Raw genomic sequence first — 16,217 nt, forward strand, 5'->3', positions numbered from 1 at the left:
TCCAGCTAGTTTGGCTTCTCCTTATGTGGGTGCTGCTCCTACCCCTTCATTATCTAGCACAGCCAACATGGGTCCCCATGTCCACCTCCTCCACAGTCATCCTCCCTGGGCTGTAGAGGCATCATCACACTGGAGCCAGAATTAATAATACCTGCTATGCTGGGATGCCTTCAGCTCTTAAGCGCAGAACAACAGAACAGGAGAAGTTAGTGTGTGTCAAAACCCTTTTGGATAAGAGGAAACATTTTCTATAATGCAGGCTTAGACAGAAGGGTGATTCCTCTCACTTAATTTCAGCCACCCTTGCTCTGTGTTGTTACTACAGAGAAGATCACCTCCAGAGGAGAACTCAGCCTACTTATCTCAGACACGTGAGGTACCTCCCCAGGAGGTACTTGTCCCTCTCAGTAGACTACAGGGAAAGCCCACATGTCTAGATCAAACTAGACACCTACCTTTTAGATATTTTAATATGACTCCCACCTACTATGTCTTGAGTTCTTTGTAGTGGCTTATGGCTCTCCTTCTGATTCCAAGCAGAAGTTAATTTACTTTGAGTCTTACCCTAAAGTAGTTCAGTTTCAGTACTTCACCCAAGGCCCCTAATAGGTTGAAGCAGCACAGAAATGGAGGAAAGGGTGGTACGCCATAGGAAACGAAGTTTGGCAACAAGTTTAATAATTCAGTTATGGGGCACCCTCACTACAACTCCTATAAGGTACCCTGATAGCATTTCGGAATATAAGTTTTTGGATCCCAGGTAAAAGTTTTTAAACATTTTTTTTCAGAATATTTTATTTTTCATTGAAAAATCAGAACTGTGCTTATTAAAAGCTCATTTTTCCAACTCAGATTTTGAAACCTTCAGCTCAGGACCTAACCCTCTGTTAGAGATACATCAGCTCCAGAGAAGGTGTGATAAAAAGGAGTGTGTATCCAAATGTCAGGGCCTCCACTTCACACACTGATATTTTACCTTAAATTGCTAATGAAGGAATGAATTCTATTAATATACTACGAAGTCCCTGAACAGAAGTGTAGGCACATGTTATTTTCTCCTGCCCTTGCAACGGGGTTGGTAAACCTCTGACAGAGGGGTGCATGAGCAGCTGGGTGTGAGGATCTGTCCAAAGCCACCTCCCTCTTGCTTGGTGGGGGTTACAGCCTTTATTTTTAAAGAGTGAGAGAAGAATTTAGTCTCCATGCCCTAACAGCCTTTGAACTCACTATAGTGACTGGGTTGTCAATTGATTCTAAACTATCTTGGTAATTTTTGTGTCAACACAAAGAGATTGGATGGAGATGATCAACTCATTTAAAATACAACATGTTATAGAAGAGGTGGTAATTCTCTTAGGTCAATACTCTCCTGGCCTGGATTCAAATTTTGTTGATCTGTTTCTTTCCAGTGTCCAGGATCAAAAGAGAATGCCTAGAATTTTAATAATATTTTTTAAACATTTTACACTTTTTGTATTGGAGTAAATAGTTTTAAAATAAAATTATTTTATACAGTCATCTGGTTTGTCTTTCCTGGCTTTGTGCATCATTATGAGTTGAACATATGTTGTTTTATACTATGAATCCACAGAAGTGCCTGTGCTACCCTAGAAAAGAGAATTCTATTGTCCTATATTGAAATGGCTACAATGCTGGGCTAAAAATATTTGTATAGCATTATTATTGCAGGAATTGCCATAGCAACTCAAATGACAGTATTAAGAATGACACCATAAGCCCAATACTGCCTCACTTAAGGTTGCTAAAGAATTCAAAGTCACATAAAAATAAATTCTTTAGATATTCATATTCAAAGCAGGAAAACATTCTCATTATTCAAAGTCTAAATAAAAAAGCTGACCACAATAATGATGGTAATTTATTTTTCTTCAGATTTCCAGTGCATGGAACCACTAGGTATGGAGTCAGGAGAAATTCACTCTGATCAAATCACTGTATCCTCCCAGTACAGTGCTATCTGGTCTGCAGAAAGGTCCCGGCTAAATTACCCTGAGAACGGATGGACCCCAGGGGAAGATTCTATCAGAGAATGGATACAGGTAAAAAGATAACGTTTTAAAGATATTATTAATAATACTCTGTGTAGTTTATTGAATGTGAAGAATGCAAAAGAAAGAAAAAAAAAAACCACAGTAAAGTACTTCTACATAATCTAAGAATCATTGCAAGTGAATAGCTCGCATTCCCTATTAGACACACAAAAAAAGACTGACTCCCAAAGGTATAAAAAAAGAAAAGGTCAGGAAGAGTAATTCTTCTGCTTCCCACGTCTATTGTTTTTTCAGTCTTCTGGGCACAAATAACAGAGATTTTGGTTTAGTGGAAAAGTCAATATTAGTTTAACATGCACTTAAAGTGGAATGTCCCAGTAAACTGAGCATGTGCTATGTCTCAAGCTGATTAAAGTTAAGCATTAATACAGCACGGTGTTTTCATGCACTCAGATTTCACCTCAGAAGACCTATGTCCCTTCTAGAATATGTTATATATGAAATGAGTTTAGTGATTTCTGTCTAGTGGCTATTCTTCCATGTCCTTAAACACAACATTCATTAGCAAGATTGGCTGCCTTGGCTTTGCTCTGTTAATACAGGAGAAATCCTACAAACATTTTACCCCAAGAAGAGACTCCTTGTGTTCAGTTAGTCTGCTTAGGCTTGTTGTTTGCTATTTGTCATCAGGTCCATAGCTTAATGGCACATGATTCCTGAACAGGTTAGAATTATTCATATGAATTACTGTATACAAATAGTCTATAGTAGCATATAAGTATTAACATCATTAGGTGAAAAAAATACTGAGTTGTCTCACTTGCAGGTTGACTTCTTAGTTATGATCTAGATTGCATTTCTGTTGGCAAAAGCTAAGAGAAAGGCTTGAGCATATTAGATCAATATTGCTAACACTGAAAACTTGTTCATATACTTGAAACATTCCTCCTGCTTCGGTTGTTTTCTATAGGAAATTACTAACTGACATATAAAAACAATGCCTTATTAGCCGTCCATACGAATGTTCATATTGATGTTTCCTGTGAGGTTTGCTGTCTGCAAGAAAGCTTAAAAACATGTTGAGTAGTAGTTAGTAAAGGGAAGAAAGAGGGGAAAATCTTTCATTTCTGATCCTTTGCACACAATGGGACTCTCAGGTGTCCTTTTTAGGGGCCCCTACACATCCTGAGCTCTTGGCAAATTGGTAATCGTGTATGGTGGACCTAATCAGACTTCAGAGTGGCAAAAAAAGTCTGTTGATCCTTTTTCCTTACCTAGGAATAAATGTTAAAATCTGCCCAGCCTTATCTAAGTGCAGGGCTTGTTATTAATCATTGCCACTTGCAATCCATGGAATGCACGCGGAAAAAGGGTGGAATGCATCAGAATCAAATTCCATGTGTTTCATCTGGTCGGAGGGCCGCCACTTTTTCTTTATTTCCTTCTCTTCTGCTGTCACTTACGTATTTATGACTGGATAATCAAAACAAGAGAGCTAGTCAAATCTCATTCATGTGTTCTGTGTGCTTATTAACTTTATTAAGTTATGAGGACTACATGCATACATATATAGCTTAATCCTTTCACTTAGAACTAGATCTTTCTGAGAAAAAGTTTCAAAGGACTTTTTTTAACCATTAACTTTTTTAATAACAAACACATCATAATAGAATCCAAGCTACTCTGGGGTTTATGCTTAAAACAGTTCAGGGTACCTCAGGCCTCCTGCCCAGGAATTTCTCAGCCTCCCTTGCCTTCTGCCATAAACCAGGGTGCTCAGGGGCTGAAACAACTGCTGAGCATGATTTTTAGCAGCTTTACGCTGCCTCCAGCTACCACATCAGCCAAGAAGTTGGTGGTTATTTGTATGCTGTACTGCTCACGCCACAGCTCTCACCTACTTCACCCACCCCTTGGTTTGGAAAAGGCAGCATGAAGCATTTCCCTGAGCAGTCGAGCCCTAGGGCATCTCCTCCATTACCCAGGGCCCATGTGGAGGGACAGGCACTCCCAAGGCAGACTTCATGACAGAGCAACTAGGCTGTCACAGTCTTTGCTGCAGAGCTGGGTCTTGTTTGCAAGACTGAGCCTGCAAAGTCTTGCTCGAAGATTCATTGCATTCAATAGGAGTGCTTAACATGTGTTGCAGAAGAACTGTTAATTGTTTCTACCACTCAACCTATGTAGCAGAAGCAACCGAGCTAGTTTGGAGATTGAGTATGCCATCCCTTGGCTTTTTATGAGATACAACGGTTTAATTCATCTTTGGTTCCATTTATGTCAGGAGGATATTAATTCTTATTTATTATGGTTTAATTCAATACTAACATTGCTAATTCAAACTTCTAAATGTGTTCTAAATGCTTTCCTGTTAAACTTAATTAACAATCTTGAGACAGGTGCTAAGCACTTCAGACCATCAGGCACCTCAATAACATGTGAATCGCCATCTTCTACAAAGACTTGATACCATTGGCAGCAAGCACACGTTGCGAGTTCGTTCTGGATAAAATATTGAAATCCCATGTTTCCTCTGTACAAATATCCCCAGGAACAGATGTTCATCTCCATAAGAGCTTACAGACAAACAACCAAGGACATGCAACTAATAAAATACTCTGAAATTACCCCTTGAAAAAGGTCATAATATTTTATAAAAGGAGGAAGACACTTGTATATGAAGGACTGAGGTCACTTTGTTCTGTTTTGTTCGGTATGCTATTGTAAACTAGTCATTTATTTGAAGTATTTTCTTTTGTGCAGTACAGCGTAAATGGATTTTTGTTGCATAGTGCAAGAACTCTAGAAAACATTCAACAGCAAAAAACAGGCTGAAGGATACAGCAATGCTGAACTTGAAACTTTTAAAGTGAAAATTTATGCCTATATGCCCTTGTCTGAAGGACAAAGATTTTGTGTATATCAGTCTTCATTAATCTTTTCACGATTGCAGGTTTCCATACCTGCACACACACTGCAGCTGGTTAAGTAGTGATGTCTGCCTTCAAACTGCTAATATGCATATGCAACTAGGGCATATATATATATGTACAATCATACATGGGTGAAGCAGCTTGAAAATTCAGCTCCAAATGCTAATTTCCTTAGTGTATCACTTTTTTTGTATAGGGGAAATATTACAGTTCTCCTTTCCCTTCCTTTTACCCCTCCCTTCAAGGTTAATGTTTTTGTTAAGACAAAAGAAACAGAAAACCTCAGTTAAGTATCAGCAAAGGGAGATTGGTATCTATAGAGGACGTCTAGAGGGCATGCGATATGATTGTCTCCTTTGAGGTGTTGACGTCTTTTGCACCATTTGGCTGAAAAGAATTAGGAAAATAGTGCTGGCTTGTTGTTAGTAATGTATTTGCATTAATTCCATCTGTGGAAGTGGAACCCACTCTTTGGTGGAAAAACTAGATTGCTCCTTTGTGGCTGACAAGCTACTAACTCCTGAGTTCATCTGAATGCTGCCTGCTTACCGGCCTCCGCTAAGTGAAAGCTGTCTGTCCATTCCTTTCCTTAGTTGGTTTGAAATAAATGACAAAGCTTAGATTCAAAATGTCCATAGCACAGTCACACCATAAGTCTGCACAGTACTTTCTCCATTTTATTTTTACCCTCAAACACACTTCTTAAAATTGCTCGACTAACTTGAGATTTGGTGTGACTCCATAATCAGAAACAGAGTCACTCCACATTGAATTTCTTCTTTAAAAACACATTAATAAAGTCTGTGGATTTTCTAATATGAATGGAATAAAGATATGCATGAGGCAAGGGCTGCCAAAAATAAGCATGAAGTTAGTTTATTGTCATATGGGATGTTATTAGCTCCTCAACCTTAAGCTCAGTCTACTTGTTTATTACACTTAAGTTTCACACACTCGACTGCCCTTCAGTGTGAAATAGCATAATTTAAAATACAAAATAAAAACAGCCCTTTAATTTAATCAAGAGCAGGGAACTGCCATTGCAACATAAGTCATTGTCCCTCATTAATGTATCCTTTCACAGGAAAAATAGTATAGTGTTTCCATTTCTGTAATCTGAACAACAAACATGTTAATAGGTATCAATTACCAGCCAGTTTCAGTACTTAGAACCAGTAAGAAGGCCGGTGCGAGGGTTTCACATCTGGTTTTAGTGAAACTGTTCCTGTCTGTGGTATTTAAAATTTAAAGAACTCCTGTTATTGTGCAATTGGGAATCCTAGGGGAGTACAATGTTAATGAAATCCATAACATGCAGGGATTTTATGATTGCATTTTCAAGGCATTCCTTCAAAAGAGACGACTGATTTCTGCCCTGGCAGCAGTAATTGTGTTTTTACAGAGTAGATTTAATGTTCACATTTAAGAACAGCAGTTAGGTTTACACTCATCTGAAAAAGTAACACGCAAAATCTTTATATTCAGGGAACTTTTTGCATCTTATTTTTGAAGGCTTTGAGCAGGAGCCACCGGCCGCTGCGCATGGCAAGCCCTTGCGCCTCAGGGACGCCCCAATGGGCCATGGCCAGCAGCCCCCCAGGGCAGCGCAGGAGTGGGGGGAGCTCCAGGACGAGCGCCTGGCTGGATAGGTGCCGTCAGCTAAAGACACTTGAGATCCACGTGTGTGTGGTTTTGAAGGGAGACTGATTGCCTATTACCAGGGTCACTGGGAACCTGTGCTATCATCAATCCTCATAATGGTGTGGGTTTTCAAACCCGCAAGGAGCAACACCTTCTGAGTACTTTTACTGCAGAATCTGTATGTTTTCTATCAAAATGTTTCTTCTAATGCATATAACACAAACCTTTACACTCCCACCAAGCTGGATGATAGTTTCTGGGTGGCACAATTTTTCTCACTGAGCGAGACCTCCAGCTTGCCCAGAAAGCAAAGCGTGTTTGTTAATAACACAAACTCTTCAGTTCATATTGTGGCTGGGGTTGGACAAAACCATAAATCCAGCTTTAAGAATCCTAGTATCAGATCAAAACTTCACAACCAACAAAAAGCACTACTCTGGTATAAACACACTCTGCCAGTTCAAATTTGTTCAAAAAAGGTTAACAGGGGGTTACCATAAATAGACATTATACTCTGGATTGGGGATTATCTGTCATTCTGCAGCTGACATAAGGCCCTAAGCTAAGATGAACTCCTTATTGTGTGTTCTGGCTAATATGAGATAAATGGCTAATCCAGCCCAAATTTGTACTGCTGGGTTTTTCAGCAGGGCACGGATCTGGTATCATGTGGCAATGGCCAGAGTCAGAGGTTGGCACCAGGAGCAGGTCTGGTTGCTCCCTCTGGCCTCTGCCTGCCCATCTCCACCTCGTCCCCCACCCATCCCTTTGGCACCTACGACTCTTGCAGAGTATTTCTCTGGACCTCTAGATCGGTCAGCCCTAGGAATATCAGCTGATGGGTGCAAAATTCTCCCTCTGCATCTTGCAGCGTTTAGGGACCTGGAGAAAGGCCAGAGAGAGGTAAGAATAGGCCTCCTCAAAAAGCAACCTGGGAGATCCCCATCGCCTCCACTGGTTGAAATATCAGTTGTTTATTTAACACTAACTCTCCCACGCAAGAAAAATACACTTCCATTGATTTAAAACACTTCTATGTATACACTACTTCACCAGAATGAGAGGGACCTCTAAGGTGGAATTTTCCTTCCACATTTGTCTTCATTCCTTTACATTTGCAGTAACCTACATTCCTTATTATTTACTCCTTTGTAAGTGAAACGCAGAAGCATGCAACGCTGATGTGAACTGGTATATAGATTAGCACAGATTTATTCCTGTAGCTCTTCTGAAAATAGTTGCAGTTCATTATTCAGTGTCTCGACCTTTCATAGCTTATTTCCTTATCAGGTATTCACTTAAAAATATAGTCAGTATTTATATATGCTGCTGCACAGCACATTTGTTTCATTAACAGGTTTATTCTTACATCAGGCAGCTGTTTAGGTTGACTTTACCAAGCAAGCTTATCTAAATATTTCACATGAAAGCTCAAGGAAGTGCAAGTCAACAATGCCTGTTATTTTTATTCTTATTATTTCTGTTTATTTTGGAGTTTGATATTGCAGTGAAGTGCATCATATTACTGCATAGAATAACATGAAACCTGGGAAACCTCAGCCTCCCAGTTCTCCTAGCCTTTGAAGAACTGGCTGAGAGCTGAAGTTCAGAGGCTTTGTGGCAGGGCTTGCCCATCATTAGGGAGCACACTGACATGAAAGCACAAAAACTGTCAGTCCTTTGTCTTCTCTACCCCTTTAGAATACAAGTCATGTATTTGGTTCATGTCATTTTACAGTTCATAACCACACTCCAGAAATTACAAAAAACAGAGTTAGCTTTGTGTGGAAAATTGTTACAGTTATCTTATGGTCTTAACATACTTCGCACATGGGCAAAGAATGACAAAAGAATATTCCTTTCTGGAAATCACAGGCAGTACAGACTGTGACACAGCGCAGAACCGGGGTTAATTGACCCAGCAGGATACATTCATACCTTTATTTACTGTGACATGGGAATAAATGATAGAGTCTCACAAAGGCAAGCACTGAAATTAGACAAGAGGGAGAGGGAGAAATAAAAGGGCCCTACGAAGTATGAAGGTTTTTTTGATTATTCAAAGTGCTTTAAGAGCTATTTTAGTACCAGAAAGTTCCCAGCCATAGATTTATCGCTCTGGGGAGGCTGAAGGGATGCTCAGAGAGCTGTGCAAAACCGTTGGCAGCCTTATTGCTGCAGAAGTGCAGGTGCAAAATGCAGTTTAGAAGAAAATCCTCTCTACCTCCCTCTGACATGTTTCAGCATCAGCCCTAATACAGAGGGGAGTCCTGCGTGGCTTCAAGCAATCCTGCGTGCAACATATGGAGGAGCAGCAGAAGCAGAGCCCCTCCGAGCCTCCACTACTAGCCTAATCATTATAATAGTTTCAGTTCTTTCAGGGGATCCATTATGCAGAGATCTGAGTAGTTTGTATGTAACTGTGTAATTACCTATGCATCCACTTCCCAGTCCAGCCCTACATCCCCTCAACGGCTGCAAGACAGATGGCCCTTTAGAGCTGAGATAGCAAATTAAAAATGTGTCCAGCAAAAGCACTGATTCAGCAACTACTAAAATAATTTTGTAAATTTATCTCACTTTCAATAGTTGGTTCCAGGAGGGAAAGAAATTAAAACCTTTAAATATAGTTTTAAACAAAACACCACAGGTTGTTTTTTTTTAAATCACAACATATTTTTCTACTACTTTCTTTCACAGAAATTAAAGCCACTGAAAAAAACTCTGTACAAAATTATTCTTCTCTCTCTTTTTTTTTTTCCCATTCAGCAGGTTCACATGTTTGGCTTGACTCAAACCATTTGTTATTGTTTGCTGGTTTTTAAACTGCCATCAAGCCAAAAAATCAGTTGATTGTGCCATTCTACTTGCTAGGGGAGCTCTCTCCCAGATGGCTTGCAGACCCCGTGGGGGCTGAGGCAGCCTTGCCCACCCAGCTACCAGGCACTGCAACACACCTGCTCCACCACAGCCAGGATTTTCTGCAGATGTGAAGGAAGGTATCTCAGAAGGAGATTTTTCTGAGTCCAGCAGAAATAAATTAATCTACAAGACTAGGCAGGTGTCAAACTGCGGGTGAGGTAGAGCTCAAGGCTAGAAGTTAAGTGACTAAGGGTAGTGGCTAGAAACACAGCCTTGGGTAGGAACACACAGCTGAGGCATGTTATAATAAGCAGAGTTGTTACTGGGCTCAAGGTTTCTGTTCTCACGGGGACGACCCTGGGTTGGAGACGATAGGTGTACTGCTGAGTGCTTTGCAGAGATGATTGTGCATTTTTATTCACTCTTTCCACACCTGCACAGTAGTATGAAGCTGAAGAGTTCATGACTCCTGTGGGCCCTTGCCCATCCCAGCATCCATGCTCCAGATTTTCTGTTGCTGAGCTATCATTTGCCTCCCCTGTCCTTGTGCATCCTGCTTTTCTGTCCCAGTTTAATTTTGTTCTGCCCATTAAGTGACATTTTCACAACAGTAGCAAGATAGGTAAAGTGGAAGGATAAATGAGATTTTTTCCAAGTGGTAAATACCTGCCGTTCAGAAAGCAATTTGTCTTCTTCCCATTAAAAAAGAAAAAAGAAAGAAAAAAAAGTATATTTCAACAGGGAAATACCTCCATTTTTGCTTTACCTCTAATGTTTTCATTCAAGGTTTTAAAAGATTCTTTAAAAAGGCATCAGAGTAAACTTCATAGCTGTCTGATAAACAAAACCTACTAGCAGAGAAAACACAGTTGACCAAACATGAAGCTGAGGTTCGGTTCCTCTGTTTTCAGGAACAACTGGCATCTCATCAGAGAAGCACTGTTTACACATAACTTCCACCGACCAGCTGTACCTGTGTAGTCTGGTCCTTCTCTTCATTGCAGCCTCCTGTGTTGAGTACTTTGGGCCAAATCCACTTCTGGTGCGGATCATCTGAAGCTGCTCAAAAGATCAATTTGTCCTATCACATTTAAAACCCGGGCATATTTTAGCAGGTCATATTTAGGTTATAGATTATTGTATTGCTCTCAGCAGTGGGTCTTCCAAATCACAGCCTCAGAAGTATTTCATCTACATGTGTGCATTTCCTCAGAGCTATGAGGGACATACCAAGGAAAAAACAAAATGATCTTTGCACGTACAGTCTTTGTCTCTTGTTTTCCCCTGTACATTTACAGTACCCTCACCACACCATCTAACTGCAGCTACCTGACATATTTCTAGAAGGCAGCAGAAACTCATATTTAAAAAAAAAAAGCAGTGACTTGCTTGGTGACCCAGTACTAAATTAAAATCATCATACACAACGTGTATGAAATAGAAAATCGAATTTTGGTGCAACAAAACTGACAGTTCCATTTAACAGAGAATAAATGAATGCAGACTCCTGTGGATGACTGACTGATTTAAAGAGACTGTGCTGATTTTCCAAGATGAGAAAGCTGATCACAAGAACATACATATATTTCTATGTGACACAGGTTATACACTTATTCCAATTGTCAGTGAAATTAGGCTTTAAAAGTATTAAATCTTAGGCACTGGCAGTTTTTCCCCATTTTATTGCTATCTTTTATAGAAAACCCAAAGCCTGAACTTTCAAAAATATCCAAGTATAGCAAATTCCAGTGATTTCTGTGGAACTTTCTCTGAACACAGTGACTGCACAGTCAGATCTACCTACACTGCCAAGGTGCGCTGTCTGAGACAGTAGAGGCTTAATCCTGCGCAGTGTATCATCCCCTCACTTACCAGCTTCCTACCCCATTAGCATAGGTATGCTGCGAAACAGGAAGAAGCAGAAATTATTTCTGTGTGTTTACACATGTGTAATATTGTACTTACATTCAAAATACCAAAATGTGTTATAAATCAAGCCCTGCTGCCTGTACCCTCTGATTTTGACAGGACAGCGGCTGGCAAAAAAATGCTGCAGAAGAACTTTTATAGGCAAAATTCAGTGTTTTCCACCCAAAGCCCAGTTATTCACATGTGACGCAGTCTGATAGAGAAACTTTGGATTACTTGTTTCCCATTTGTGCATTAGTCGTTCGGTACACTTGGGGGAAAAGAGGTCCTACAATTATGTCCTTCTCTCAGAAAAGAGTGGTTCTGCAAGTATTGCTATAGAGTTTCCCTTTTCTATAGTTTCTAACACAAACTGGGGAAGGTTACATTCAAACTGCACTAAATAGTTGTCTTCATTCCAGATCAGAGGATTAAGCTCAGGTTTAAAATTAAATGTAAATTACAAATAAGTATTCAGAAAACGTTAATTAAAAGTATTACGTTCCTGACTCATTTATTGCTCAGCAAGGGTTCCTAAGTATCTTAGCTGGAGAAAGGGGCCATTCACATTCCTTCTTTTTTGACCAAGTCATTGTACGTGTCTTAGGTTATCCATTTGCAAGTTAATGTAGTGCTGAAGCAAAGGTTTTCATTTTAAAGAAGTAATATTTCACAGCAAGATATGCTCCTGCAAGATGTAAAACAATCTTTTTCTAAAGCACTGGGAGTTAATCAGCCTTTCTCTTCATTGCTACAGAGGGGGTTCGAATAGCATAAGATGCTGATTACTTAAATCCCAGAGTCTATAGAAATCCCAATACGAGTACATTTTCCTCCCTTTGTTATCAGAGTTTATTGTATCTTGGTGTTCAGGTTTTAAGTAGGTTTCAAATAAAAAAATAAATTAAGAAGAAGGTATTTTCTGAGTCTTCTGAATAACGATCATGTTACATCAGAGCACCACATGAATGTGTAAGGCGGAGCTTGCAAATGAATAGCAGAAGGATCGTTCCCTATCACTGCATGTGCACTGGATGCATTTCATACAACACAGTGAGCCCATTTCAGGGGAGCATTGCATTGCCCTTGCTTTTAAACCAAATTCCTTCAAAGACTCACACTAAAAATATCACACATAGCTAATGTGTACCAGTGGCAGTGCTTCTCCTGGCCCACTCGCAGCATTTCTCTTTCACATTTGATCTTTATAGGTTCCATACTGGAGCGATTTGGTTTGCTGAATTCTGGAAATGTCTCAAGTTGAAATGCTAGTGTATTAACCTGCTGTACTGAGTCTCTTTTGTTTCTCTTTACCAGAGTGCTGCTTGCCAATTTTTACAACTACAGCAGATTTTACTATTCAAACAGAACCAGATGGAACACCAGTTCAAAGAACATGTCAGAATTAAATATTTCTTTTTTAATTAGTTGCTTCTGATTTATGCAAAAAAAAATTAACATAAGAGTGGGAGAATGTGCCATGAATCCAGATGCAACACAGCCCACACAAGCATTATCTTTTCTCTGTCAGAGACACAGAGGCCTTTTCTTTCATTTTTTCTTTTCTTTTTTCCTTTTTGTTTCTGGATTTCATTTTTCTTACACTTTCTGCATCTTTTCCTTCTTGAACCAGCCCCATAATGATGACTGAGGTTCTCTTATGTTCATCAGTAATACTTTTTCATTATTTTCTCAAATTTTCTCTTGTAGAAACTGGCTGATCCACCTCTAAAAAAATTACCATACTCAATACTGCAATCCCAGCATCAGTACCTCAATGTGATAGCATCCTTTGAGTCCATTCTTTGTTTTCAGTTGAGGTAATTTTTACACTTAGGTTTTTTCTGCTGCAGAAAAGGATTTGGGCAGAAGGTGAAGATTGTGAGGAATATTTCAACTGCTAAAGAAAGTTCATTTCCTTTTTGCTGCCAAGCATTCCTATTTCTTTGGCATGAATGTTTGCTCATCTCTTTCATGCTTCCCCATTTTTGCCAAGTCACATAAGCATCAGTTCAGTAAAGCATACTGACTGAGGACATTTATTAGGCACAGACTAGAAGCTGAGTGTGTGATTAGCTGTTTTCTCTTCTGGGGCTTTCAGGATGTTGCTGTCAAGGTCAATGAGAAAGACTTCAGTGACTCAGGAGAGATCTTACTAACAGCAATATTTTCTCCTCACTTGCTTTATGGAGCTGCCACCAATATCACTGAGAACTGTGCACAAAGATCTGAGATGGTTTACAGCCTTAACTAACTTCACTTAAAGCCAGGATGAATATTTACACCCTGTCATTAATCAATGAGTTGTGCTCTTGTAATGACTACTCGTTTCAAGGACGAAGACTTTTGGAAGTAATTTTTCAACCAAATTAATTAAACTATTTTCAGAATTTCTACTAGAGCCTGTGCCATTTTTACTTAGCATTATAATCTTCTTTACTTAAAGCTCAATAAATAAAGGAATTAAGTGATAGTTGTATATACATCATGGGAGAGCATGACTGGTCAAATCAACAGCAACACCTAATAAAAAAGATTAACTCTTGCTTAATTAAATATTTGACAGAAGAACAGTGAAGCGTCACAACAGTTAATCTGACTCAGAGCACTGTATGCTATCTAGGGAAATTACACAGTTCTCTAAAAATATTTACTTTGGTATGTTGTGTCAAGTGATGGATTATACAGCTTTTCAAGCCACAAGAGATGCCCACAACAAAAAGCTTCCTGTTGTTAATCAAACTCCAGCACTTTGTCCTTTATTTTCTCAGGCTGTTGAACAGACCTACAGTAGGAGTGTTAAAAGCTGGTAAAACTGCTCCCTTGCTACAGCTCCCTCAATGACTGTATTTTATTTAGCAAGGCAGATTTTCATTCTGAAAGTAAGGTCTTCCATATTGTGACATGGTTATATATGGTGACATGAAGCAGCAATATTCCTTTCAAGTTGTGCATGTTGTGTGTTGTTCTTTATCCAGCAGTTTGCTAAGATTTGCTACATGATATATTGTGCAAAGCAAAATATTATTCTTTTTCCTTCTCCTTAACTGGTCTCTAATAAAATATGTATGCCACCCCTTGCATATCTATGTCTTAAAAATGTGTCACCCACACACATTTTTTGGAGACAGTAAGACAGAAATAAAAATATTTTTCCTGGATGCTAAAAGATACTGCAGAATAAATAGAGAGGAAGTAATGCATATGTAGAAACAGCTAGCGTCTTGCAATATGCTTTCGTGGGAAAGAAATTGATTTTAGAAGTAGGAACAACTGGTGCTTTTTTTACATGAACATTTCTCTCCTGGAAAAAAATACACACTTGAGATGTTCCTCATTTCTTCTAAGTTAGGGGTCCATTCCTATAGGCAAGTCTGCTCCCAGGCTTGTACTTACCAATAAAGGTGGTCACATTGCAGCATAGGCAATTATCAAAGGCTGTGTTTGTTGGATGAGGCCCCAAGGCATCATATTCCAGAAGAGGTATGCTTTTTAATCTGAATGAAAGTGAGCAAAATTTGAAAAAAGAACTAGCAACATACTGCAGTTAGTCAAAGCTAGAACTCTGGTCATGGAAATGAAATGTCATGATTTCAGGTTTGGAGACAGCTGCCTATCTCAGCTCACAGCCATGAAGTAACTTACAAAATCGCTTGCACCCTCCAAAACAAATACCAGATGTTTGTTTATCATATGTGGAGAAAGTTAAATGTCAAATAATTGCAGGGAAATGCATTTGATGTTCATCTTCAAAAGTACTGTATTTCATCATCACCTCTCTCCACAGTTCATTTTAATGTGAAACACGAAGTCTTGAAACAAAAAAGGACAAGAAGCCCAAAAGAAAAAGCTAGTTGTTAAAGATTTGTATTACTATCTCAGCTGGAGGAGACTGGATCTGAGAAAAATGGGTTACCTCTGGTCATGTTAACACTTGGAGCCCTCTGTGGAGAGGACATACTGAGCTGACTGGAAATTACGCAGACAGTCGGACTTTATAAGCACAAGACTCCAAAAAGTATAAGAACTCCTAACTATCTGTTTGGTGACACAGCTGTACTAGAGCTACTGCCCTCTGCAATTATTCCTCTGGACAACATGGTACAGAAGAGCTGTGTCTTACCACAGCTACATTTTGGTACCTTCAGGTTCCAGTTGTTAATAGCAGTTGATACGGTTGAACTTCAACGCTGAGCAGTCCCTGTGACATTGAAAATGTGTATTTTATGCACAATTTTGCATTTTACAGAAAGTAAAGTTTCAAAAGACATTGGAAAGAAAATAAAATACATCACAAAGTGATTAATAAAGGTGCACTTAACATCCCCTTAAATGTGTCATGCAGTTTCCAAGGTAGTCTTCTACATAATTTATTTCTATTACCTTACTTAGAGAAGAAGATTGGTACATTTAGGGCTTGATTTACAAACATACTTAGGCACCACAGAAGGGTGCTTAGTGTTGCAATTCTGTTTGTATGAACCTGGAGAGGAGCAGTTCCTCCGGAGTGCCACTGCAGAGACCTGTCAAAGGGAGGAAAACGCGTTAAGTTCTACCTCTCTCCCAGACCACTGCACTGAGTCAGAGTTAGTACTTAAAAACTCCAGCTCTTCTGCTTCTCTGCTGCTTAACGCCACCTTTCTTGTTTGCACTGGTCCTTTCTCACAAAACACTGATGGAGAAAGGTTATTCTTTTTCTCCTCTAACAGCTTCTGAGCAAACACCCCCAGGCATGTGGCAGGGCTGGACTTACAGCTTGCTTTTGCAAGGGGTTTAAAGCTGTTGCACGCAGCTGAACACTCGAGCCATCAGCCTCCAGGTGCTCCAGGAGAGGACTGCTGTTGACATAGTTCCAGTTTTC

At 39.5% G+C, this 16,217-nt stretch overlaps 1 protein-coding gene across 4 annotated transcripts in view; it reads left to right on the forward strand.

Annotated features, from left to right (window-relative positions):
* NRP1 (neuropilin 1) overlaps positions 1 to 16,217 on the forward strand; it is a 113,906-nt gene that overhangs the window by 60,647 nt on the left and 37,042 nt on the right. For all 4 annotated transcript variants that reach the window (XM_059819030.1, XM_059819031.1, XM_059819032.1 and 1 more), the window contains exon 6: positions 1,894 to 2,060. In XM_059819030.1, the coding sequence (XP_059675013.1) occupies positions 1,894 to 2,060 (167 nt within the window). The remainder of the gene's footprint in view (positions 1 to 1,893; positions 2,061 to 16,217) is intronic.

The sequence above is a fragment of the Gavia stellata genome, chromosome 6 (assembly GCF_030936135.1).
Source record: "Gavia stellata isolate bGavSte3 chromosome 6, bGavSte3.hap2, whole genome shotgun sequence".
Classification (NCBI taxonomy): Eukaryota; Metazoa; Chordata; class Aves; order Gaviiformes; family Gaviidae; genus Gavia; species Gavia stellata.